This window comes from Cygnus olor, chromosome 6 (assembly GCF_009769625.2).
Source record: "Cygnus olor isolate bCygOlo1 chromosome 6, bCygOlo1.pri.v2, whole genome shotgun sequence".
In the NCBI taxonomy this organism is placed as follows: Eukaryota; Metazoa; Chordata; class Aves; order Anseriformes; family Anatidae; genus Cygnus; species Cygnus olor.
Window position 1 is genome coordinate 3,569,674 of NC_049174.1, and position 26,972 is coordinate 3,596,645.

A 26,972-nucleotide genomic window follows, 5' to 3' on the forward strand; every position below is an offset into this window, starting at 1 on the left:
AAACGCATCATCACAGTCCCTGCACGCATCGTCCTGATCCCTTAAGTCAGTTCCTTGGGGGGCACAGCAACACCTGGGCCGACGTAGCAGCCTGTGGTAACAACTGCAATTTGCCAGCTTTGGTCATCAAACTTCCAAAGCCACAGAAGGATGTACCTTCTCCTGTCACACACACACACCCCAAAAATGAAGACTCTGCCCAGTGAAAATGGACTGCTGAAGCACATCCAGAAAAACCCACTGTCATTACAGATACTACCAGTCATTAAATTGTCACCAGACGTGCAACAGAGTAACTTATCAATGCACCTCTTTTTCCCAATGCCTCTTCCAGCCATGTGCATCCACTAGAAAGACACAAGTTTTTGTAACTCATGTCTTCAGCTGAAACACTGATGAAGTGCCCCAGAAGGCTTCTGCAAATCCACTTTGCTAAAAAAGCTATGGGAAGCTAATTGCAGCAATTTTCCAAAGTTGACACAGCCTTCTTAGCAGCTTCATGATACTTACTTACGTTTTGGGTCCTGCTTCCTCTAGAAATTACCTCTGATGCCCTCCACTACTGAAGGAAATAAGCTCAGCAAGAACATTTAGGCTCACTGTCCTTAGCAATGGGCCCTGCCAGCAGTAAAGCACAGCCAAAATGAAACTCGATTGCAAGTGCCGAGGCAAAGATTTCAAAAATGGCTTTTGCACAGGGCTTCCTTGCTTCAAGGTCATCCTAAGCCACATCACAGGCAAGTCCAATAAGCAACAGCACAGGAGCAGCTCACTGCAGTCTTGCAAATAACAGAGAGGGGATCAGCTTCTCTTTCCCTCCCTAACTAAAGCTTTTACTTAAATTGCATCTATTTCTTTTTTATTTTTAAGAGAAGGTTGCGTTGATTTTGCTAGTCCTACTGCATGGCCAAGTGCTGCTGTTGACATGGAAATGGAAATGCCTGCATCAGGCCTCGATCTGCTATTTCTAAAAATAAGTCATATTAATTTGTTCCTCCAGCACCTGGTGTTTAAAGTTATTTCTTGGCAACCACTGTTCTTGGCATTTAAATGTTTTTCACATTCAGCTGAAGTCTGACAGCAGTCTTGGTTATCCTTCTCTGCCTTGCTAATAATTTGGTTGATGGCATGCAGGTGGGTCTCTCATAATTAAAAAACCCATTTACAAAGTTTGCATTAGTTGATCTGAAAAAATAGAGCACTCCATTCAAAGGTTAAATATAAGTAGGCTACAGAGCTCCCTGAAAATATTGCATAATTTAGAGATAAAAATAGTTTTGCTTTATTTGAGCTAGGTAGATTTTTACTGCAATCAGCCTAAACCTCATCTCTCCAAGTTACATGCTCCAGTTGATTACAGAAAATTAAATTTAGTATTAATCAACCTATGAAGGAGGAAATTACAAAAACGAAGCTAATGCATATATCACAGAAAATACCGGTGGAGAGGGCTACAGTAGACCATTTAATGCATCCTCCTGCTTGCCCTGTGCCAAAATCAACTCCCCCTCCCCAAGCCACCCCTGGCAGCATTTGCCCGATGTTTTAAACATTTACCTGCAGTACAGACTTGAGAAGCCACCAGCCAGATTCCTCCAGCTCCACCAGCCCTCCTGCCACAGACCTTCTCCCAGCGTCTCCAAGCTATCCTGGTTTTCCAAGCAGGCATGAATGCGCCTGAGAGCATCAGCCCACGCCTGCCCTGGCACGGAGGAGCTGAGTGGAGCAGAAGCACCAGGTGCAGCAGATCACATGCTAATAGCTGCACTTCCCACCTGGCAGGAGGGGCAGTATGGAAAAAGCAAGCTTCACCTGCGTTTCTAAACTTCTCTTGATTTAGAAAGAAAACCCTACGCATTGGTTGTGGCTTTCAGGTTTTCCACTGTGTTCAGCCTCTACACCAGTTAGGAGTCAGCTTCCAACAGGTCTGCCTGACCACCCCTGGTTTCACAGATGGGAACCTGCTGCCTGCACAGGACCTAGTGCAAACCACGCTTAAATTCAGAGGGAACTCCCAGCCACCCCCATGAGGTCATGCAACACGCAGCTACACACTCCTAGAGGGTCCTGGTTAATGATTTACTAAGCTGATTTTGTCTTTTATGTGCCAGTTTACCTAACACGTGGTAGCTAGTCAGCACTGGAGGGACTGCACTGCCTTGGGTTCTCCCTCTGCAGAGCAGATCTCATCCCATTTCAGCTCACACAGGAAGCAGCTAGCTCTGAACATGCATTTACAGCACACAAGAATTTTCTTTCCTGAGCTCTGATAAATCCTGATGTTTTACTCCGTCCCTAATCTTGCTCCCTAGGAAACATACAACCCAGAGCCTGTTTATCAGCTGGGAGGTGGTTTTAGACGAAGCTCCTATATCTACATTACTTTCTTCCTGAGGAAAAAAATAGTTATTTAATTAAAAAGCTAAATGAAGTCCTTAACTGTTCCCCTTAGTAACTTCCACATTTAGTTTCTAATCCCTCTGAAGTCTATCCTCTGTAGTTTAGTAAACAGGGTTTTTTAGGATTATTTTTTTCCATCCCAATTGCAAGATGCTGTGTATATACATATAAAAATACATATACACAAACGCCCATCACAGATCAAAAAGCATAATCCCTACAATGGGCCGCAACAACTTCAAATTCCCTGGATGAGAATAAGGGAATCAGTAACGTGGTTAAGGCTCACGTCAGAAAGTGCATCTCTGAATGAATTCTTGAAGAGATTGTCAGGCGGTCGCCCCTTGCTTGGTTTGTCACATCTTCCACTGCAGAAGAAACCAGAAAAAAAAAAAGAAACCAGGGTGGTACCAGCACCGTGAGGGCTGCCCATGCTTCCTTCTGAGCACAGCTACCAAGGTGGGCACCCAGGGGACAGACGTGCAGGGCGCTGGCTGAGGGTCTCCTGGCACCCTGTGCCCCTGGTAGCAAGGGCAGGGCTCACCCAGCAGAAGAGCGCAGCAGGGGGAGCATCTGGGTTAAACACACTGCTGAAATCATTACTGCTCCTGTAATCATTAACAGAGCCTCATCAGAGCCACGTGGAGTCAGAGCCCCCCAGTCTCCTCAGTAGCACGCTGGTGCTGGGCTAGGGGCAGGAACTCTTGAAACCAGTCAAGAGCGAGCCACTGGCAAGACAGACAGAGCCACACACCTCACTGGACCCCCCTGGAAAACACTGCCAGACTGCACCTGGCCATGCAAAGACTTGCTTGGTTCAAAGTTTAGGGAAAAATAGAAAGAGCAAATCTACATCTGTGAAAGAGGAACAAGGAAATCACTGGGCCACTGAGAGCACATGGGCCACGCAGCAGCCCAGCAAAGCTGTCCCAGAAACGCCTGAAAACCCTTTGCTTTTACCAGTTCCCAGTTCTAGCAAGCACTTTGGGAGCTGCTGATGCAAAGTGCCTTTATGAAACAGATAATAACCCTTTGTTTGAGGGGTATGGACATTAGATACAAAGATCCCTACAGGAAGGGTACAGCCAGGTCATTAGCAAAACAGGCCTATACACTAAAGCCTATGAAAACGTTAAGGACCCAGACAGCTAACACTTTTTTTTTCCTCCTCCCCTAAATGATCCCCTGGGCTCAGAGGTGAGCCATGTTCACTGACAGACCATGACTGACATCCTTGCAATGCTGCTAAGGGCATCATCTCTGCAGACTGCACTGACATACGAAAGATGCTTCACACAGCCCACAGCGTCTCTGCAGGGGCAGCAGGTGCCTATCAGAAGCCTATGCTCTTAATGGTATTTGTAAGGCCAGGAATAGCTGTCACACACCACAGCAAGCCGCCAGTTCTAAGGCCAAAGCTATTCAGATGTCTTGTGAGAACTGTGATTATGCAATCACATGCCCTGCTCCAGCACTTATGTGTTACTTACAGCACCTTCCCCTTTTCACTGTGGATGTAGATTGCATGGCCCCCAAGCACATTCAGGGTTAGGCACTGTTTGGCAATAGAGGACTGCTTTTCCACTTTGTGAATGAAGGGGATTCAGGCTGAGGAAGGACTAGAGCAGCACAGAGGACTTCAGCAGAGAAGCAACAGAACTCCCTACTGCCATACTGCTGAAGTCCCTTTATGGAGGAAGAGGAGAGTGGCACCATGATGTGACATGAGCTGGGTGTATGGTGGCTCCAAGCGCATCATGACTACTCAGCTGCACTGCAGAACGCTGTTTGGGGAAGTGGACAGCTTCCAGGTTTCTCCTTTGGTGGCCTGTGTTACCTAGACTGAAACTACCCTCACAAAAATCCTACCTCTGGTGTCTTCCACAGATAGGTGTAAAAAAACTCCGTAATGACCTAGCCACTGAACCCTGTGAAGCAGCTTATAGTGTGAGCAACTCATGACCACTGCTTGTTTACATAGGGAAACGTTTCTGTGCAAAGCCTCCATACACTGAGGTGATAGGATCCAGATGTAAGGCAGGCTCCCAGACTCCTCTGCAAGTTGAGAACTCACTATCTTGACACTGATACCTCTGAGGGAAATAACTTCCTTGTCTTAGGTTCATGGGAAGCTCAGAGGAACCTTGAAAAGTTGCTATTACATTTACTTTAAGTCCATGTGACTTTTCAGGGCACAGATTTCCCCTGCAAAGAAGTAAAAATTTATTAATAAACTGAAATAGTTTCACGTAAGAAAGATGAAGGCAGGAATGCTACTAACCTTGAAAACATGGAGACCAGCCTCTTGTGCTTTTTTCCTCCCAACTGAAAGTCAATCATCCACTTGACAGCAAACATTTCAATTATGACATTTATCAGCAGCAATTCTCAGTTTTGAATGTGAACAACTTAATTAGCTTAATAAAAGCCCAGATGCATAGAGCTGCAAACACCAGGTACCTTTGCATACACTGAAGCCAGGTTCCCCATTATTTCAACCTTCTTTTATTATTGTAGAGAAACCAAGACCACCAGGACTTCTGAGATCCACAGCTGAGACACCCCAACGAATATGAAGTCACCACCACACCATCACTTCAACTACTCACTTACTACCTTTACAGCTACAACTGGAAAGCACAGCTCTCACACCATACTTACAGCTCATTTACCTTCGGAACATGTCACACGTACTTCACAGGTTTAGAAGTCCTCTTGGATTCCTTCTCACAAGCATATCAAACATCTTAATGCAACACCACATAAAAGGTTGTCTATACATCTAGACTCTATGGATGACTTTTTCTAAATATGTAAGCAATTTAAAGTCCCTGAGTTACACATCACCTTACACCACTTCCCCGATTTCACTGCATGCTTTACAAGTTAGCACTGTTCCCCCCTAACAGCACCAGCGAGTGACCTCAGGAGGCATGCCACTCTTTTGTGTGCAGGACAAATTTTGGCAACAGGCATCAGGGTAGCACTTTAACAAATCGGAGGCAAACAGCATACAGGTCTCCCTAAAGCTTCCTTCAGGTATTTGTTGTTGCTGCTGCCCGCTTTTAAAGACATTTTGGTATTTCAGATTAAGCAAGGAACTTGCCCCTTAGAGGCAACTGTCAACAAATCGTGAGACTACCAAACAAGTATCAAATGTAACTTGTAAACATCAGTAACTTAGGGGTAGTTTCAAATAACATGAATAACAGAGACAACTTGCAATTCAGAAATAGCCTTTTGTCATCAAGTCTTTATGGCTTGACAGAAAGAAAGTTAATTTGTTTTTGAAATAGTTAGTGCAATTTTTATTTGAGAGGTCAGCTATAAAGAAGAGTTAAACAGATGAATCCAGTATGACACCTCAGCTTCAAAGTTGTTTTTTAAACCTGATCTGAAATATGGCACTGGACAGTTACCTAGGGTCAAGGCATTTGTAATCTTGGAAAAAAAAAACAGCTTCCCCTAAGGGAGAGTGGGGTGAGGATTAAGTTCTTTAAGGGATAATTGATATTCCATATAAAACAGAGGAAGGAAAGCTTAGCAGCACCAAAACTGCAGCTGTGTGCTTGGCCAGTGCCTCTGCAATCCAAACATACAACTTGATCTAATACAAAATTCATTTGGAAAAGTGAATAAAGAAAGGAAAAGTACTCAGCCTCATTAAAGAGATATGTAATGCAGCATTTGAGAAGAGTTTGTGAAACTCATTCTTTCCTGGAGATTCAGAGTCCTGTAAAGTAACTTCGAGCTTTTACAGCTACTAACAGTATCCTCCAATGCTGTCTGAATTTAGATCTTCCTTTCACATTCCAGGCAAAGCAAGAATGAGCATCCAGGCTTTTACCCAAAGCAAAAAAAAAAAAAACAAAAAACGTTGCTTTCCTTGACACTGATAATGGTGGATTACGGAGAATTTTTCTTTAAATAGCATATGCCTTCTCTGGAATTGGCATGATGAAGAATTAGTCTTTAAAATAGCATACTGATTTTTGGAATCAGAAGTCAAGTTTCAACATGCTCACCGGGTCTTTGACTTTTGTCTGGGTTATTCATTCGCTGATTTAGGACATACCACAAAGTACTGGCACCACCATTTCCTTACACTTATTGCTTTTACAAGCTATATTCATTCCAAGTACACCTAGTTCACTAAGGCTGCGTTGCCCTTCTCCCTCATTTCTCTTCCAGTACGAAGAACTCCCATTAACACTAACGGGAAATCAACGTTATGTGCACACAGGACATTACAGACCTTTTAAGGCTATATGGCTGACCAACAGAAACAGAAAAATACATACATGTAACTGAAATTTTCTTCCATTTAGCAAATAGTACTGAGTTTTAACTGAGGCTCTTCAAACCATTACCCTTATGTCCTTATATCCACCTTCTCCCTCTACTCCTTTAATTTATGGGGAAGACTCACTGTGCTTCCCTAAGCAAAACAGAAGATCACATCGTTTGCTCCATAGACCAAAAGGTAAAAAACAAAGGACAAACTGGTTCACAGTTAACCATAAATAAAAGTGCAATAAGTGTTCAAGTAGAGTGTAGAGTTTAAGCAAGCTGTACAACCACATTTGGCATAGTCATCTTTTATAGGCTCTGCGTGGGTCCCTCCCATTACTGACAGCAGGGGGAAGAGGCTGAACACTGTTAGCTGTTGCTGGATTTACAGGTCCTCGTCCATTGCCTCTCCCACTACCTGCATAAGAGTGGCCATGATTATATGTAAATGGGAATCCACTTGATTCAGGTCCAGTTTGTAAACCGTTTCCTAAAAAGACAGAAAAGAGGTCATCACATGTTCCACTGAACGAAATCACTGCTTCCCTACACAAGTTTAACAACAGGGAACATATGGAGTTTGCAGCCATCAGCAAACCCTGAGCACTAGAAAAAGTCCCTCTGGCATTCCCAAGACCCCAGCTGCAGCTTACCTTCTCCCCTAATCCCTTCCCCAACACCTCCAACAAAAGCAAGAAGGGCCACAGGGAGTTGCATGCTAATTCCCTGCACAGGAGAGACAGGAGTCTAATAAAACTAGACTGATGCTTTCAGAAACATGCTCTGGCTTGTAGGTCACACAACCAGGATGTTCCAGAGATATAGCAGGGCAGAAGTCAAGTAGAAATGAGCAGAAGACAATCAAGCTGCACATAGCTTATTGCATCTTTCCCTGCTAGCAGACAGAAATAGAAAGCTGTCTTGTGAGGTCCAGTCACAGGAGCAAGTCAGCTAGCGCTAAGTTCTCATGAACATGAGGTCAGCAGAAACAAAGCTGCCCAAAACCCAACACCGGGACACTAAGGAGGTGCCTGCACACCAACTGGGCTAAAAGCCCACTTGCCTCACCCTGGAAAAGGAAAGGCAAGACTCTTTGCTCAGAAGCTTTATTTTCAAAGGTACACAGAGGGCTCCTTATTAAAGTAGGAAATGATCATCATGTTGCTAAAGAAAAACCAGACAGTCACCGAACTGAAGTGACACGGAGGTTTCCAGCAGCAAGTTATGGATCAGTTCGCTGCCATCCACCAGCAAAACTCAGCTACAGAACACCAGGCACTGAATCTGGGCATTGTGTAGGCAGGCCACAAATAAGGTTCCCTCTGAGCTTACACCCACTCAAGCCTTTGAAGCAACTTATTAGGCATTAAAGCTTAAATAGTATATCACAAAGCCATGCAGTCAGGTCAGATATTAGAATTCAGATTACCTCTACTTCTATCTATTTTGAGGAGCTAACCTGGCAGAAAAGCCATGGTAACTGGCAAGATTAAAGAAGGCATTTTTAAGACCAAGGTCTCAGGTGGTTTAAAAAAATAAATGGTTCCTGCTACTGCACTTTATAAACAGAATTTCAAGTGCTGCCAGAACTCTTTGAAAGCATCAGAACAACCTAGGATTAGTAAAGTCTTTTCACATGACACAGACACTATGAATATTTTCTTCCTCTTCTTGGGGACAAAACCTGAAACCATTATTCACGAAATGTCTGTGTTTGTGTTAGCAGATTCATGCCCCAAGTGAAAACACTTTTTAGAGCAGGTTTGTACCCCACAGTGTCGAAGCCCTTAAGGTAAGTTTCTTTTCCTTCCCGTTAACTGTTTCTTATACTTTCACCTCCACAAAATGAAAGAGACTTACCCAGTGGCCCGAATGTACAAGAACTCATATTACTTGATGCAGAACTATTATTCTGTTCACCTTGTGCCTTCAGAGAAATGTAAAAAAAGATACGGGTCAGAAAGAAGTTGCACAGATTCACAGAACGGGATTTTTCTCCTGTGTTCTTATCGAGGCTCTACATAGAATTTATTTGCTACACTAATTATTGACTTTTATTTATGTATCAATTCAAATCCATTTTTCCAGAAGGACTATATCTTATCACAGCCTAGTGTGAAGTATTCAGAACGAAGAGCACTTCATAGCTGAAGTCTCAGACAAGTTTAACATACCAGTTTGTTCTGTCCAATGTGTTCTGAGTTGGGCTCACTGAAGTTTGGCACTTCTGAGTATACCATGCAGAACCTGAGAAGAAATCAGCATTATGATGACATTCTAGAGCCGTCCTTAAAGTTCTCAACTCTGCAACTCCAGGAATATATATTCTGCACATATCCCACCACCAAGAAGTCACTAACCCAGATCTCACACCTTCAGAAAGTATCTGTAGGTACTAAAAGGCCTTGCTAGCTTTTTGATCCCTGCGTAGGCTTGTGGTAAAGCTGTCACTTCGTCCAGGTGAGGGTATGTCAGTCAAGCAGGAGCAAGTACACGTCTACTCTAGGAGGTAAAATGGTCTAAAGAAAACAAGAAGTAACAAAAGAGCTCCCTCAGCCTCTCCCATCTACACGGTCTTGTCCAGCACCCACTCACAAGGTCAGGTGAGGCGCAGAGTCACCCAGCCTGCTCCCAGTTATGGCTGGATTAGACCTCGAGGGAAAACATACTCCCACACGCTCCCATACTACAGAGAGCTCCATTACCATAGCACAGAGGAGTATGAAACGAGGGATGAAATTCAAAGCATCCTTTTCCACTTACAGGGAGTCCTAAGGAATAGGCCCACCAACTAACCACGTGGAAGTGGTAGCAATGACTTAGCACCACAGAAAACGTGGTCATCCCTTAAAATCCAGATGAGCCCAGGGCATTTTTAACCATGTAAGAGGGGGCCACCCCACGGCACTACTTCCCTAATGACTACAAGGCCTCTTACAGCACTGTGTGAAGTGGAAAATCTCTTCTGGTTAGAAAAAGGTTGCTATTTTCCCTGTTGCCTGTCAAGTATGTTACTCATGCTTGTTCTTAGTCAAGAAAAGTCACCGCCTCACTCTGTGGGCAGTTTAAAGGAGGTTTAATGAGGCTTGCTTCTGTTTAGATATGATTCATTGAAGCTACCTTTGTCTTCTTTACACTGGTTGTCTCTCAGGCATGAGACAGACACAGGGTTTCCACCAAAGTGGTTATTCAACCTGAGGTCTAAGTAAGCAATGCAGACTAAGTCCCTCATCATTTATCCACTTCCCCACCACCACCTCCAGGTAGAATCCAGACCTGTACTGTGACAGAGGCTCATTTACCTCAATATGCCTAAAATCCTTAGAGGACTGGAACTCATTACCATACAATGTGGAAAATCACATCACAGATGTCTGTACTGTACCTATCCTAGGCCGATCAGCACCTTTTTGCTGACCTAGCTTCTATTTAATGAGAGCCACCCCATCCTATACTTACCATGATGCTCTGTTGAGAACAGCACGTAACACCACAAACATAAGCATGCGATACTTACTCCCCAATTTTATGCAGCTCGCCTCCTCGTCCTGTGTAAAGTGTCAGGCATCCTTTCCACAGAGATGCATACCTGGCCAAAGAAAAGAACAAAAAAGTCTTAGATAATAAAAAAGACCAGCACTGAAAAAGCAAGCAGAAACATGCCATCTTCAAAGGTTAAAAAAATACTTCCTATCAGAATTAATGGACTAAAAACAATTCCCAGAGATCTCAAGTGCAGCTTTAGTGCATTAGAAGATTATAGATTCCTATGTTTTACTTCTAGCAAAAGGTATTGGAAGCTTGGCTGAACCCTTTGGGGATTCCAGGAAACCAGCCAAGTATTTTGAGATCTGATGCTCTTTCCCTGGCTGGAGCAAACCTTGTGACTACTCCTGCGGAAGAAAGGCACTTTGCCAAAAGCAGTACCCATGTTACCACTGTTACAACTCTCAGGTCTGGGGCTTACTATGCTTCCAGCAGCAGCCGGGAAGAATTAACTTTGTTCACTGGAGGATACTGCTACTGAATGCGTGTAATAGTAAGTGTTTACTTTTTTAGTACAGGTCCTTACCATGTTTGCTTCTTGGTTTTGTTTTTTTCAAGGTACAAGTTTGATCGCTGCATTCCAAGTGACATACAAAAGTATCATTTTTGGATTGCAGAAACAGTCACTTACAAGGCAGAGCACGAGTGCACTCTCTGTATAGAGGCACTTGGCTCCAGGCACTGGAATTTGAGTTATACAAAGCGTTTCACAGAGCTTTCCTTCCATGGAAGAGCATCATGTAAGAGAAGTGTTGCAAAATGCACATTGGAAGCGCAGATGCAGCGCAAGGGAGCTAACAGGAATATGGGCGTGTTGATCCAGCAAAGGAAGCAGGAGCCCCAGACATTCTGCTGTCAGGAGTCACAGATAATCTCAACGAGTCACCACTTCCTTGTGCTCCAGGTCTCCACGAAATATAGATAACAAGCCCTTGTCTTGCCCTTTGCCTTATCTACTCAGACCGGGAGCCATCCTGCCTCACAGGGCTCTAACACAGGCACCACGGAGGGGCCCGGCTAGCAGAGCAGGACCACAACGCCAGTTCAATGCTGGCCTTTTCTGTATCTCAGCATAGCAAGTGAAGAGGTGGGTCCACACTTCGGTACACGTCTCGGGGAGTTTTCCATCCAGAAGCAAGATTAATGCTCTTCACCTCATAATGCCACCTTACACTTTAAATATGATCCCCTCTACGCTTAACCCTTGATAACGAGCTAGCTGGACAGTCTTGTGGCAGAGCACAAAGGAAAGCAGAAACAAGTGAGAGATGTAGAGCATTTGTTTACTGGGACAAGACCCAGCAAATCATGATAATCTCCAGCACAAAGGTATTCCAGGTATGTAGGTATTTGTTTTTGCTTCAGAAGGAGCTGGTTATAAAACACTGAATTCAGTATTTCTAAATTCCAAGTTCTTAACTGCAGCAGCTTCCTGTAAATGAGTTAGTCAGCCAATGACCAAAATCAGCAAGCGTCTGCTTTTGAGGAGAAATGCATCTAATGGCTTGAAATTCAGCAGAAGAAAGGGGTAATTACACATAGGACCTAACAACACTTTACTACTTGCAATAGTAAGCACTGGAAAGTCAGATTAACCTACCAAAAGAAGTCAAAATCTACCTGCCTTTCAAAGGCAACATCCCACATTGAATCCTGAGTTATATATAAATCTGTGTTCAGAGAACCCTGTATGCCTGTGTGAGGGCATTTTTTTAATAGAAGAGCCAAAGCAGAACAGACTTAGCTTTTGCCATTACACAGTCCTAAGCAAGTCTGCAATTTACATAAATGAAGGCATGACTTAGCCACCCTCAAATCCTGGTGTCGGCTCATAGATTTAATTCATACAAGCCAAACTCCGTTTCTGACACGGAGATGGAACAACCTTCCCATTGGTAGCACCAAACTAACAAAGCAGCCACAGTAAGCCACTCTCAGAGCAGAGCACAGTATGGCTGCTGAGAAGTATCACAATTTGTTTCAACACCAGCTACACACAAGGCCTTGCGCTGGCCCAGAGCCCTGCTTTCGTTCTGCATGTTTCAGCGCTCCACGTGTTCTCCACGCAAGCAGGCTTCCCCAAAACCTCCTCCCTCTGAGGAGTCAGCCTATTTCATAGAGAATGATATTTGCATAGGAGGAAGCAGCTGTAGTCCTGGTAGCAAGGGTCATCCAATTTCATTCCAAAAGCAGGAATTACACTCGAATGAACCACTACAAGAGCTCAGTTAGCAGCTCCACTGAGTAACTTTTACCTAGTTTTTCATAGAAACAAATTAAAAGGACCTGTACTTGTTGTAGCACCAAGATCTCCTGCAATACTGTAGGCCAGAGTGCCAGTGCAATATACCTTTAAGTGTAAACTAACTGACATGAACTCAAGTGAAATCGACAATCACTTTGCTACTGACAAAGTAACATGGAAAAGTATTTTTAAACTCTGTTTTAAGCTAATGTACTTTCTCTCAGCTAAGAAACATAATGTGGTTGTTTTTTAAATTAAACTGGCTCTCTGTGATAAATCCAATCGCACCTAACCAAGCTCTACAGCGTAGTCCTAATATGAATTTTTACAGTGAATTTGAGAAGGTTCCCCTCTGCCTGTCATTTCTGTTAAATCCACCGCAATAAAATTGCAACTTTCCTGTGTTGCAGGGACATTCATTATTCCCTCCTTTCATTAAGGAGCTGACTGTTAGAGTAAAGGACTAGCTATTAAAAAAAGAACATGTTTTTCATTGCCCTGCTTGATTTACATATGAGGAGTGACTGTTGCATATTCCCCCCTCCTACAGAGGAGTGGTCTCCTAAGGAGCTTTTTTAAAGCCAAAGTCTCTGAAACACCAGCTCCTCATTAAAAATATAAGCCCTTCCTACATATCCACCAGAGCATATGTTTGTACTAGGCATGTTCTGGGGCGGAGGAGACTGCTTTAATTTGGCAAGTGATCTCAGGGTGCTGCCTCCGGAATAAGGAGACGGTCCAAACAGGGCAAGCTGTGTCATCTGTGTCTTTCCACAAGGAGTCAAAGCCTGCTTCCACTCCCAAACCTTCGCTTGTGTGCCAGAAGGCTCCCCAGGACCGGGCTGATGGCCCGGGGCGGGGCTGTGCTGTCCGGCAGCGGTCCCCCAGGCCCCTACGCACCCTTTGGTCAGGCGGATGATGTCCCCGGGCTGGATGAGGCCGCCGATCTCGTCCCACACGGAAATGGTGATGCTGCCCGTCTTGTCGGCCACCTTGCAGGACCTCACCTCGTGCCCGTCCTTCGTCTTGGTGACTCGCCCTGCGGGGGGAAGCACAGCTCGGGTGGAAACACAGCTAGGGGGCTGCACAGCACCCACAGCTCGGGTGCAAGCACAGCCCGGGGGCGCACAGCTCCCACACACGGCTCGGGGGCACCCACCCCCGCCCTGCACCCCCGCCCACGGTGGACACGCGTGGGCAGCCCAGGGCGTGTGCGGGAGGCGTGCCGGGCGCCACTTACCGATCTCCAGCACAATAAAGACGACATTTAAGTTTTTCAGTCCGGGTTTTATGTCTTTTATGAAGAGGTACGCGTCGCTCGCCGCGCTCATGCTGCGGCCGGCGGGGAGGACGGGGCCGGCCGAGCCCGCATCCCGCGGGGCAGCGGCAGCGCAGGGCCGGGCAGGGGGGCACCGGCAGCCCTCACACGGGACGGGGACACGGGCACCGAGGGCTGCTCGCTGACCGGAAGGCTCTCCCGCCGCCCACCGCCCCCTCTCCCCCCGACACGGCGGCACCACCCGCCGCCTCCCGCTGCCGCCGGCACTGGAGCGAGCATGTGCTCCGCGGCCGCTTTTATAGTGCTCGGCCGCCACCACGCGAGGCGCCGGGCGGGGGGGCGGGGGGAGACGAATGGAACCGTCCGCGGCACGCGGAGCGCCGCCATTGGACCGCGCCGCCGCCATTTTCTGCTGCCCGGGGTGGGGGGGGGAACGTGTGTCCCCCGCCATGATGCTGCCGGAGGCGGGTGCCCGGTGGGCAGGGGGAAGGACGGCCTGGGGATGTGCCTTACCGTGCTTTGAACCTTACTGTGGCAAAAACATGAGACCCGATCCTGTTCGGCACACACACAAAAAGCCCACGCATGCGCCCTGAAGCCACCTGTGGACACGTTACTGTGAAGGCTGGGGACATGCTGGTCAGACATGAAGGGACGGCAGCTTCCCCACAGGGAGCGCAGCCACCTAGCCGAGCAACCTCAGCCTTCATGCACAATTCCTACGCCGGGAGCTCCATCCTGCACAAAACCTAGCACCACAACATCTCGCATCTCTTTGAGCTCACTGCGGTCTGTGGTGGGGGCTATCTGGACAGGAACAGCCTGCCTTGCTGCCTGTGGACGAGTGGCCAGAGCGGCAGGTGAAAGGGCCGCCAGCCGCGTGAAAAAACTCTACCGGTTCTACAGATAAAAATATTTTTCTCTAACTTTTGCTAGGGACGCTGGTGCTCCTGGAAAAGAGTTTGGTTTGCTCTCTTTCCCAAGTGACTATTAAAGCAATTCACGACCACTCTGAAGGCATTAGCATTACCAGGTTAAAGTCACAGCTGGGGTTCTTCAGGACAGGGCTGCAGAACCAGGGAGCTTGAACTGAAGAGACAGGCAGGGGAGAGGCCACTGAGTGAGTTTGTCATCTCCCTATCTGCACTGACTGCAGGATTTGGGACAGAAGTGTGGTATTAAGCTCTTGGGGGCTTTAAGCAAATTTTCCTGTGGTTCATACCACCTTTCCCTCAGATTCTTGCGTCCAGCACCTGTTTGAGCACTGTGTTGCACCCAGCAGGCCTGCTCCACTGCCTACAGATGAGCATGGCACAACATTTGTGTGACCAGAGCCCCAGTGTGGCAGAACGTATGGCCAAGCATTTCCTAACTGCTGTCATCTACAGATTTGTGCTTACAGGAGTAGAAGGGGAAAGCCCAGCTAGCTAAGTGGGCTTTTGCAGAGGGGAAGCAAAGTGCCTTGCTACCTTTCCTAAGGGGGAGAGCTGAATTGCAAAACCATCAGGAGCATTTGGACGGAGAGAGCTGGTGTCAGCTGCTGTGCAGTTTGGGCTGTTCTGTGACAGCTTTTTGACATTAGCTGAGTGTCAGTATGTCCAGCTGGAGTGCCGATGGTGCCAGAAAAAGGTGGAAGGGCTGGAAGGTTTAGCGTGTAAATTGGACTAATCGTGAATGTGACTGGAGAAGGAAGGGGCAGACGGAACTTCATAAGGTTGCTGCTACTCAGCAACTCCCTTCCCTTGTGGTTGTTTCCTCAGGACCTGCTGAAAGTTTGTGTGCAGTTAGCTACAGGGCTATGCCCTCACTGGGGTCTTTAAACAACTGGAAGCAGCCTCCCATTCACAGGTCCTGGTTGTCGTGGGGGACTAACCACCCCGATACCCAAGCCCTGGATACAGCAGAGCTCAGGCAGTCTTGGAGAGTTCTAGAGTGCGCTGGTGACAACTCCCTGGCACGAGTCATCAAGGAGCTAACAAGGAAGGGCACTGTCCTGGACATGATACTTAAAATCAAGCAAGAACTGGTTGGGGTTGTGATGGTGGGATCAGCCTTGGCAGCAGTGACTATGAGATAGTGTGGTTCAGGATTATCAAAGGAGCAAGCAGGGCAAAAGGCAGGACCCCAACCTTGATTTCAGAAGAACAGACTTTGGCCTCTTTGGAGATCTGCTTGTAATACAGTCCTGGTGAGGCTAGGTCCAGAAATGCTGTCTGGTATTCTACGATCACCTCCTCCATGTTCAAGAAAGGTCCATCCCAACAAGGAGGGAAGCAGACTTATCTAAGTAGTGCCTATGGACAGGACAAGAGGCACAAATCAAGACATGAGATTCCATCTGAACACAAGAAAATACATCATTTTTTATTATTTTTACTCTGAGGGTGGTCGAAAACTGCAACAGGTTGCCCAGAGAGGTTGTAGAGTTCCCATCCACGGAGATATTTGAAACTCAGCTGGAGATGTTCCTTGGCAACCTGCTCTAGCTCGCCCTGCCTGAGGATGGTTGGACTGGATGATCTGAGGGGCTCCTGCCAACCTCAACAATTCTGTGATTCTGTGGAAAATTTCCTATCCGTCTTCTCAAGCGCTAAAAGAAACCCAGAGGTCTACTAAGCTTGACGCATAGAGTAGGAAAGCAAGGTCACAAACTCCCTCTGTATCTGTAAGGGGCTGGGACTAAGCTGGGAAGACAGAACTGGCCATCTTCTCTTATCTGTCAAGGAGATACATGTTCCTTTCAGATCCACTTTAAGACAGTATTTACAGTATCTGTTCCACTGATGAACAATTTTGCTCTGTCTCACAAAGAGACATTTAAAATCTTACTCATATTTTTTTCAATTATCATTCCAATTGCCAGCCCCTGAGAATGACTTTGATATTATCTGGCAGTGATTGAATGATTCCCATTTGCCGTGAAGGTGACCTGCAAAGCAAACCACTGCTTCTTTATGATGTTTAAGGAAACCAGAATTTTATATATATATTTTTTTTTTTCCTAGCATTATCTTTCCTGCTTCTTTTTTAACCTTAGGACGATAAGGCTACCTACTTGCATCTGCAGGCAATGGAAGCACCAGCTTTCTGACCTCCTTACTGGAGGTGTAGTCAGTCTTCCACAAACAGCATAAGCACAGAAGGCACTGATGCTGGTGTATCTTCAGGCACAAGACCCTCCAGAAGACTCCCAAATACTCAGGAACAACAAGTTGGCCAAAAAAGAAGCTCAGAAGCCATGACAGCATTATGCAATTGGATGGGAGAAGAGAGAGATGTATTGTCAGTATCTAGGACTCCTGCAATAATCTGGTCTTAAAAATGTTAATGAGCACTGACTACATGAGTGGGTCATGCCAAAGAGGCAGCACCAAAACTGTGCTTGTGCACTTCATGGGATATCTGGTAAAGTGTGTGACTGCAGCCAAAGCAGGAGCCTTTCCATCATGGAGGGTCTTGAATGTGTGTGCCATTCAGCCAGTGCCTTACCCACACAAGTCAAATTTTGCCTGCAACGAATTCTACAGCAGGGTTCCAGTGATGAAGCTAAATCCTCTTCCAAGCTCATTTGCTTGCTGCAGAACATTCTTCTGTGTGCAAGATATGAGTGTTTGTAGGCTAAGATTCACAGGGAGGTTTCAGTACAAAGCAAAATCAGGGCTGAGTTATTAAAAGAGTTCTCAGCAGTCGTGTATCTGGCAAAAATCCCATGCATCTCAACAGGACTGTGATTTCACCCTCTGGCTTTAATGGAGTTATGCCAGCAGAGAAATTGGTCCAAACTCCCCCTTTCCTTTCAGTTGATTGGTATTCAGAGCTACTGGAGTCCCCAAGTAGGTCTTCCTGCAAGAAATCTGCCAGCAAAAGCAAGAGCTGATGTTTAGTGCTTTATTGCACGCAGAGATTAAAAATATACAGAGGCCCCAAAACGCCACCTTTCACCAAGTTTTACTAGGCCATTACCTTACCTCTGACAAGCTCCTAAGTAAAGCTACAGATTCGGTCAGCTGTTTTTTTACATTGATTACACTTCAGCTCCCTGAAGCATGCCCATTTAACAAGCTGGCAGCAGACTCTGGTGTCTTGGTGACGCCAGGAAACAGCAGCTTGCTGCCTTCAGTATCTCCTGAGCGCACAGTGTTTGGCCTTTGGGGTCATGATTTCCCTGAGGACACCCCAGAGGAATATGGGTTTAAACTTCCCCCATACCGATGGGGAGCATAGGAGCTAGTCCTGTCTTTTCAACTGGAGATCTGAAAGACCATGAGTGACAAGTCCCGAAGATTTACGGGCTTAAAGCCCCCTAACATTCACAATTGCTGTTTCTTGGATCTCCAGTGAGTCTTATAGCAAAAACCAGACCTCACAACCTTGCTCCTTCATCAGAGGGGTCTTTACTTGAATGGTTTAATAAGTGCAGCTGGGGGAGATTAGCACTTTCGCACTGTGGCCGTGCCAGAATAACCCCACTGTGTCCACAAGGACACCAGTTACAGACACCCAAACACATACAGTAACTCCTTTTTTAACTAGAGAAAATAGGTATCAGCTTTCCACTAAAGAAAAAACAACTTGCTGAGAGCCCTTAAACCAGCCCTGCTGTCACAGCTGGCTGGCCAATACATGAGAGAAATACTTAAAATCAGAGGGAGAACAGCAGTCGGAGTGGGGCACAGCTTTGCACGTACCTCTGCGTTTCCCCTGGAGTGAGATGAGTCACTTGCTTCACACACATGTGGCTCAGCACAGGGCAGCCAGCACTGGGAAGTTGTCTGCAGTGGCTCACAAACCCTTAAATTACCAGCAAGCCGAGCCCTTTTCCATCTGTTTTAGCCAAGGGAGTCAGCATTTCAAAAAAGCTTTATGAACACCTTCTGCAGGGCCAGTCCCTGCCAGGGGTGATTCCTGCATGAATCGTCACAGGACACCCTCTGTGGCAGCCCCACGAGCCCTGGAGCACCTACCTCTTGGCTCTTTCTGCCCCGGGAGGGTTTCACTGCTCTGCTCTGCAGACCCACCACACCACCCTGCTGCCAGCCGGCTCCACGAAGGCTAATGGGCTGGAAGTTCAGTGTTGGTCTTGCATCATCTAATGATAACCTTCAAAAGAAAAAAAAATAAGGGATTTATGTCCAGGAAGGAGGCTTTGAAGATTTAATTTGGTTTGGATTTTTTTTTACGGGGATTCCCCCCCCCCCTTTTTTTTTTTTTCCTGTGGTGGTGCCTGCTTTTTCCTGAGTTTCCTGGCAATATTGATAATATGGACTTCTGCCTTTCTCTAATCTTAAAGAATGACAAAAAGTTATCTTATTCACCCAGGTCAGTGCCCTCGGCAGAGGAACCACGTCTTGTTCTCAGTGCCACAGAGCTGGAAGATGACATTGGGCCAGCCACCAGCCCTCCTCTGTGTCCTCCCGGCACCCTCCACGTGTGCTCGCCGCCTTCCTGGCAGGGGTTGAGTTTTGCTAACGAGTCAGATGTGGCCATAACACCTGGTGAAAAAAGGGGAGGCACGGCGCTGTGCTGAGTAAGCATGGGAATAGGTCCCTGCCCTCGGCGCTGTGCAAACAGCTGCAGCGCTGCTGGGGATGTGGCTTGGGGCTGCCCGCACAGGAGCATGTAGACACGGTCTGGGCTGCTCAGCTCTGTGCTAGCAGCGAAAAACAAATCCTACATGGGCTAAACAAATCCCATCCATAGCAAAGTGCTTCATACATTACTAACTCAGCCTCCCGTGGACTAGTGGGGAATCCAGCTGCTCGCCCCGGAGCGTGGCACATTTTTCTTCTTCTTCTCCCCTTCTCCCTGTGGCACCTGTAGCTGCTCTCTGATGTGCACAGCTTTGTGTCAGTGACTAACGAGTACATAACAGGCACCGCAGGTTTCCGTAGGCTGCACGCTGTCACTGATATTTAGGAGCTCAGGAGAGGTCCTAAGAACCACCCACCTGGCCCAAAAATGGGTGAGCAGATTTTTTTTTTCAGAGCATCAAACCTGCCATTGCAGCACATTTCAAGTGCCACTAGCAACTCAAAGGGGTTTTGTACTGCAGCTTTTACGTTCCCCCCTCCGTTTTATGAGCATATGTAACATCAACATTCCTGCCCAGCTAGGATAACAAAGGAAACAGTTCCTCCTGAAAGCCACCCATGTGCAAGAAATGCACGGGTACTGTAAATAGTCATTTCTGATTTAGCACCTCTGGGACGGTACCGTTTGAAACAAGCCAAGCCAGTTTGGGATGTCTTAAAACAGGGTATTAAAATAAATAAATAAAGTCTTACTCATAGTGATAACAGGTTTTTAGGAACCATGTTACTGCAGCTTGGGTGGGTAACACAGCCGAGCTGCTCTGACATTGCACATACGGGGAAAAGAGCGCTCCGGCTCCTTGTGATGACACAGAAACCCCAGCCACAAGGGCGGTGCAGCAGGACATCAGATTGCAGCCTCATGTCATCAGCCACAAACCAGCCCGTTCCTTTCCTCCTGGCACCTCACGCCTACCAGAAGGTTAACATTTAGAGGCCCGATTTAGGTCTTGCTCCAGTCCCTGGGAGCTCCTCCAGGCAAAGCAATGCTGGTGGAGGTGGCATCACCTCATCATCAAAGTGGTTTTTGCCCAGGCTTGGTTCAAAAGCCACATTGGATGTCTCAGTGACTGCAGCTTCACTTTAGGAAAGAGGAGCTAGATTCCTTGCTGGTGGACAAATCCCAAGGCATCAGATATTTTCATGGCTTGTATTGAAATGGATTTACCAATTTGGAGCATTTCTGCTTTTGTAAAACCTCTTACCATGAAATAGTTATCATTTCTGTTCTGCTGGATCTCCTCAACCAATAAACTACTTCAGTGACATTAAAATATCAGATACTGTCTGCATGTTGTGCAGCAAGTCACACTGTTCCCTTCCTGTTACTTTTGATTATATAAAGAACTAAAAATTTGATTACTCTGTGGACTAATTTTTTCTCTTTGTAACCACAAAGACACTGGTGCCAAGTACACTTCTTCCTGTTGAGGTTGTAGTTAAAGTATTTCTGAGAGTTTCATGTTTACTGAATGGTGGTATTGCAGAAGACAATAAAATATTTTTTTTTGGAAAAAAAAAGGTAATTAATTATTGGAATTAAGCTTAAAATTCAAACATAGCTGGGGGACCAAATCTCCAGGTTGGTCAATTTTCAGTTATATTATCTAGCAAGGCCATAGTTTCATTAAGTTCTCCAGTCAACCTAGATTTTTCACGCATAACACAATACTGAAATCTTAATGTACAGGAGAAATATTTTGTATTAAGATGTTTCAAGCTTTTTATTTTTTGTAAGTATAAAGGAAGAACATCAATCCAACTGTTTTAAGTAAGTCACCTTTACTGTATGCGGATATTGGCCTCCACCTATGCCTGGCACCTTGAATTCCAGGTTGATCAATCCAATCCTTAAAAATTCCACCCAGCCATTCCAGAAAAATACCCTTAGCCTCACTCCAGAGGCTGAATACAATGACAAGAAGAATATGTATGACCTTACAGCAAGCCTGAAACTTGGTCCTCTTTTTCTCTCATATCCCTGGAACAATTAGACTAACTATGGGACAAGTCATGGCAATGCCAACAGTGAAAGAAAGGGATGCTTCTGAAGTGGCAACACATGAAGGCAACTTGTAGAAGGCTCCAGGAGATGGTTAACTGGCCGAGCTTTTGCTGGGCAGGTGACCGTGAACACAGAGCAAGGTTCTTGCTGTGCTGGCTTGTTTCAGACAAAGAAGGCTTTTTAGTGTAATCAGAATCTTTCATCTCTTTGTCTTGCTTCTATATCCTGGCTTCAGTGTGAAAGATTAAAGCCAATACACGTTTATTGTCAACATTTTGTCTTACTCCTTCTACAGAGCAGTGTCTTTCCTCCTGCTGGGTTCTCTGAGTTTTCCTGTACCAAGCGTTGTTACAGTAAGTTACAGTACAGGTTTGCTCCTTGCATTGTTTTTCTTTTGAGTGTAACCTTCATTCCTGCGTGCTGAGACTACTGTTTCATATATTGTTATCGTATTAGGTAAACTAAAATGAAGTCCTAGAAGAACAGTTTACTCATCTCACAATACTGATGAAATTAATAATATTTTATACCTATGTAGCATCTTCCACTGGGTAGAATCCAGGCATGTTATCAATGGTATATTAATTTAACCTCTTGAAATGGTTGCAGATTATTGAATATTATTCTTGGTTAACAGGTGGGGAGATATTAAGGCATTAAGAAAAGTGAGTGCCTTCTCAGTTTGGGACACGTTAGACTGGGGAGTAAAACCTTTAATTCCCCAATTGTATCGCAATGCTTGCTGTTTCTTTCCAAAAGAAGCAAACAGCAAACTACTAAGATGATTTCACCACCGGCATAGTGGGAATATACTTCATTCCCTGATGCAAAGTATTCTCCTGTGGTATCTTCAAAGCATTTTACAGGTCTGGGTAAAGTCAGGCCACCTCTCCCATGTGCTCTCACACATGGAGACCGACTGAGAAGGTATTTACTGGCCCATACACGTGTCCATGGAAAGTCTTCCATTCTGCCCGGTTTGTTTACTTCCTGTAGGATCATTAGGAGGCACATCATCCTCTTCATTATCCACACATTTATTTAGTCATCAGTCTCATCTGACTGAGCTTCAGTTGCTGTGATACAGAATTAAGAGATGGGAAAGCCACAATAACACACTTCGATAATCCCCTAAATAAGTCTGATCCTAGGCATCACCAGATGCCATGTAAAAGACACACGTTGCGAATACCCCTGCGTTCACTGGGATTTCTGAAATTAATTTGTACAGCCTGAAATTCAATACCTTTCATTCTTACAGCTAGTTCGTGAGAAAATCGGCTGTTGGCAAAGGCTGAGGGGAGGCTGGTGTGCCCTGCTGCCTCCTGAGGCCTCCTCGCTGCACCCAGGTGTGGTGGATCCTGGCTGAGCCCCGGGCTGGAGGAGGCATCTGCCCTGAGCTTCCCTAGCAAAAGGAAAATACCCTCTTCCACTTCTTAGCTTTAGCTAAGCCACTTTGAACCTTCTGTAACCAAATTTGACAGTCATTACCCCATCTCAGCTTTGCAGCTCTCCTTAATTAGCAGGTTGCAGAGCAACACATAATTAGCAGTAAGTGCTGTCTGTCCGCAGCCAAGTGATGCACCGGGGAAGGATGCAGACGGTTCACGTGGAGCCTGTGTCACACCAACCGCTCCGTCCTGTCCTTACAGTCAGGCAGGTTCGTGCTCATCAGGTACCGGTTACCCAATACCTCAGTGGCGACGTGCAAGATGCCCAGAGCATCATTTCGATTGCCACTGCCACCCTCTGATCTCACGGGGCTGATCCGGTGTGCAAATCACAGGGCAATTTAAGGACTGTATAACTAGCCCCAGGCTTCCTGTTAACCATCACTCCCACACCCCACCAGCAACTGGTGTAACCCCACTGCTAAACGTGCCCCAAGCAACTGCAAAAACTGGCAGCGGTGGCTAGCGCTGAACACTTGCTTTCTTTAATGCAAAAGCCCCCCGGGACTGACTGCGCATGGCACAACGCACAGCTGAAAACAGCACTCAGGGGGTTAACGCAGCTCGGGGAAGCATCAGCCATTTGAGGAATTGGTCACTAATCACCAGACAGTTTCCCTGGCCAGTAATTAAACCGATCTGGACATGCAAAGGGCAGTTCCCTTGCCGAGGTGCAGGTCCCGGCATGGATCTCCAGCACCCTGCCATGGAGGATGTGCTCCTCCACGCTTAGGAGGCTCCAAGAAACATTTCCCATGTGAATCGGGCACAGAGCTGTTAAACCACCACGCTATCAAGATCAGCGATGGCCACAATTACACGAAACTCAAAAAGCCAGAACAGTGCTATTTTGTCTGCTTTGTGTGTTGGCTTTCCCTGCTTGAGGCTTTACCTCTCGACTCCACTAACCCATGGCTGCTACCTGGGGGCATCAGATAAACAGCCTTCCTCTGGCTCTGCATTTGACAAAGGAGCCCTCCTCCCCTTCCCTCCTTACAGTAACTCGTTTAATATTTGCCCCCCACACAGTGTTTATTCTGCAGTCAGAAAGGAAATTCATGTACCGTGCCTGTGCTGGTGACCCCCCCGGAACCACCAGCAGCTAATGTAAACTCCAGCGTGACCTCCTGGGTCCATAAATCCCATCGCCCCGGATCACGCTCGGCTGTTTTAGTTTTCCTAGGATTCCACAGATGCCAAAAGCAATCTTGGTTTACATTAAATAGAGGCAGGTCAAAGACACTCCACGAAAGCCAAGAGCACTGCTTGCATGGGTAGGGACTACTCACAGAAACAGGATTACTGGTACAAATAGGGATTAAAAGGCTGAAGCCATCAGACTGTAAGTCTTTTTTTTTTTTTTTTTTTTTTTCCAGTGTCAAGCCTCGAATACATAAGCTGGTCACTGGAGCTGAAAGAGGCCCAGGATGACGTTTCCTGGAGCTCACAGCCCCACATATGTTCTCCCAAGGTCAGGCTTGGGGCTTTTGAAGTTTCTCCCATTTTGGAGGAAACCCAAGCCTAATTACATCAGGGCCTGGGTGCTGCCAGAAGAACTGAAGCTGCTGAAAACGCCTTCATATGGCAGCACAGCAAAGATGGCTGTGTGAAGCCAAGCAGTCGGCCTGGGCTGCAGCAGAGATCGGGGAGGGAGGCAGCAGACGAAGCACTGGCAGCAGTGAGCTTCTGAGGGCTGTCCCAGCATCCTGCACCGGGACAGCACGCGCTGCCAGAAAGCACAGGAGGGGCACGACATTTGCCTAGCTCAGTAACAGGTTTAGGATAACCCCGTGGGTTCATCTGACACCTTTGCAGCGAAGCGGGAGCAGGCGGCTGAGGCATGCCACAACCACTGCGAGCAGGTGACTCGGCTGCAGCCTCTGATGGGGTAGCGAGGACTTCCCCGGTCACCTCACCTTGGTACTAGTTTCCCTCTGCCCGCACACAACACACACGTCCTCAGGGTTGTGACCAGCAGTCTGGCAAAAAGTGCCGTGCTGACAAAAGCAGCGCTCTCTGCAGCGTGGCTGGGAGCGACAGGGAGAACGTCAGCAGCAGGGACGGAGCAGACAGCCGTCTCCCAGCGGCCTCCAGCAGCAACATCTCAAACCCACACGTGCCTGCGAGCCGATATTTCCATGCCTGCAGGTTGCCACAGACAACCAGGGATTGCTGAACTGTCTCGCTGAGCAGAGCCCTACCACAACGTGCACAAGGAGAGCACTCGGCATGTTTCTCACTGAGACATCCATCAGGAGGGAGCAGTGCCATCAGCGCTTCACAGCTGGAGGTATCGCCTTCATGTAAAAGCAATCCCTCGGGTGACCATCAGAAACCTGAGTGTTCTGAAAAACCATGTCCCCAGCGTGGCACTCTCATGCTGTTCCCTCTGTGTGCCTCCTGGATGCCGGGAGTACTGCTACCTGCACTTCAGATGAGGGACACGAGGTAGAGGAACTTGAAGCGACCTGCCCAACATCATGCAAGAGGTCCGTGGAGCAGCTGTGACAGACCTAGGTCTCCAGGGTCTGCTGACCACATTGCAATTTCTAACAGCACTGAGACACAACTATGAAAAGTAGTGGCTTTACTCCCATTTAAGCTGGTGAAAATGCCTGTATGACCTGCAGTGTCATGGAAGTTCACCTCCACCACACCACACCTGTTGCCTTAACCATATAAATACTTTCATTTGGTCCAAAATGAGAACTACGATATAAGATGATGCAGGACAGTTAATAAAATTACAATCTCTGGACCATTTTTTTGGCTTGGCACAGAGAAAACATCAAAAAGAAACACCTCACGGTAGATTTTGCTTATCCTTTCTCTATCTAAACTCAATGCATGTCCTCCTCTCCTTCAGCAGATCCGCAAAGAGCCAAGTGATTTATCTTCCTAACGACACAGCCACAGAGAGCACACCTCCCAGATTAATGAAGTTTTCTACCCGAGGACTTGGTTACGTTGCAGCAGACAATGAGAAATGTGATTACTGCTAATACGACATTGACACAAGTGTCAATGATGTAAGGCAAGCAATATCTTTCTGAATCAAGAGTCCCTTCCATCATCATTATTTTTGTTTGCTTCTAACATTTTAATAAGCTGTTGCTCTATGCATTTGCAAAACACTCGCAGCTAAAGCCATCTAGGGACAAAATCGTTTTTGTGTAACGCTTCATGAAATAGGAGGCACCTTTAACAAAAAAGCTGTTGTGTGTTGACGTAGCCCTGTTATCATTTAAGCACACAATACTTGAGCCCAAAACTCCAGTCAGCTGATGCCTTTACCTCAGTGATAACAAATCAGTTTCTTTTATCAAAGTCAAATACAGTAGGAAGAGGAATAATGGCTTTTTGTCTCCCAGCCTCCCTGGGTTCTTCCAAGCCCCAGATCTCAGAGGGCTTCCAGCCTGGGAGATGGAAATGGGCTGTTGGAGAAACCACTGTTGAGCACCTAGTTACACTCACTGAGATATCATTTCTGTATCTTTGGGGAGGAATTAGCTCAGCTTCAGACATAAAACTGTGCCTCTTACTACAGTAAGGACTAGAGGAACAGGCAAAATCCAAGGAGCTGAGTTTCTAGGGATTTGAAAGAGAGTTCTTAGTGGTGTCCATGAAACCATTACAGTCCTTACGCTCAGTACAGAGGTCACGTAAGAAATTATAACAAGCCTTAAAGCTGATCACATTTCTGTACAAAAAAAAATAGAGAAGCGAGTGTCTGGACAGGAGCAGGAGGCAACAGAGAGAGGAGCATTGTGGTCAAATGGCAAAGTTCACACATAGGACTGAACTTTATACCAATGATTCAGGAAGCGAGAGCACAACCCAGGCAAAACAAACAGAGAAAACATGCCTGGGTAAAAGCTGGAGTGGATGAAAATGAACTTTAAGATCTAACGGTTAATGAAACAGCAACAAATCAATTTTTCTTAATACATTAAAAGCAGAAAGTCTGCAAAAGCATTTACAGGCAACCTAATCACAGAAGGGCAGACAACAGAGCAAGTATGAGGTGTAAAAGTACCGAGAGGCAGCCAAGTCATATCACCACGTCTGTCCTGCTGCAGGAGAATCAGAATGAAGTAGTGATGAAACTGGGGTGTGAAAAGAGCACCCAGAACAAACTGATAAATAAATAAAAATAAAATCACAG

The 26,972-nt window shown here is 46.4% G+C and overlaps 1 protein-coding gene and 1 long non-coding RNA gene across 5 annotated transcripts in view; both read right to left on the reverse strand.

Moving 5' to 3' along the window:
- Positions 1 to 4,798: 4,798 nt before the first annotated feature.
- Positions 4,799 to 14,040, reverse strand: NABP1 (nucleic acid binding protein 1). The gene is made up of 6 exons (XM_040562216.1): positions 13,722 to 14,040; positions 13,382 to 13,520; positions 10,208 to 10,279; positions 8,865 to 8,937; positions 8,551 to 8,617; positions 4,799 to 7,180 (listed from the first exon to the last, which is right to left on the reverse strand). The coding sequence occupies exons 1-6, from the start codon at positions 13,810 to 13,812 to the stop codon at positions 6,993 to 6,995; spliced, it is 630 nt and encodes a 209-aa protein (XP_040418150.1). The 5' UTR covers positions 13,813 to 14,040; the 3' UTR covers positions 4,799 to 6,992.
- Positions 14,041 to 14,099: 59 nt separating this feature from the next.
- LOC121072548 overlaps positions 14,100 to 26,972 on the reverse strand; it is a 38,716-nt gene continuing 25,843 nt past the window's right edge. Inside the window, exons 4-5 of one of the 4 annotated variants that reach the window (XR_005821300.1) lie at positions 18,725 to 18,860; positions 14,100 to 17,614 (exon numbers count right to left, since the gene is read on the reverse strand). This is a non-coding gene — a long non-coding RNA (uncharacterized LOC121072548). Of the gene's footprint in view, positions 18,861 to 26,972 lie in introns of all 4 variants that reach the window. The other 3 variants (XR_005821302.1, XR_005821303.1, XR_005821301.1) reach the window with 3 other exon arrangements.

Bases quoted from the DNA above. Each gene is read 5' to 3' on its own strand.
- NABP1 (XM_040562216.1), bottom strand. From the start codon at position 13,812: ATGAGCGCGGCGAGCGACGCGTACCTCTTCATAAAAGACATAAAACCC. The intron at 13,521-13,721 runs GTAAGTGGCGCC...TTCCCCCCGCAG, and splicing joins CTTTATTGTGCTGGAGATCG to GGCGAGTCACCAAGACGAAG. The intron at 8,938-10,207 runs GTAAGTATCGCA...ATTTCTTCTCAG, and splicing joins GAGCTGCATAAAATTGGGGA to GTTCTGCATGGTATACTCAG.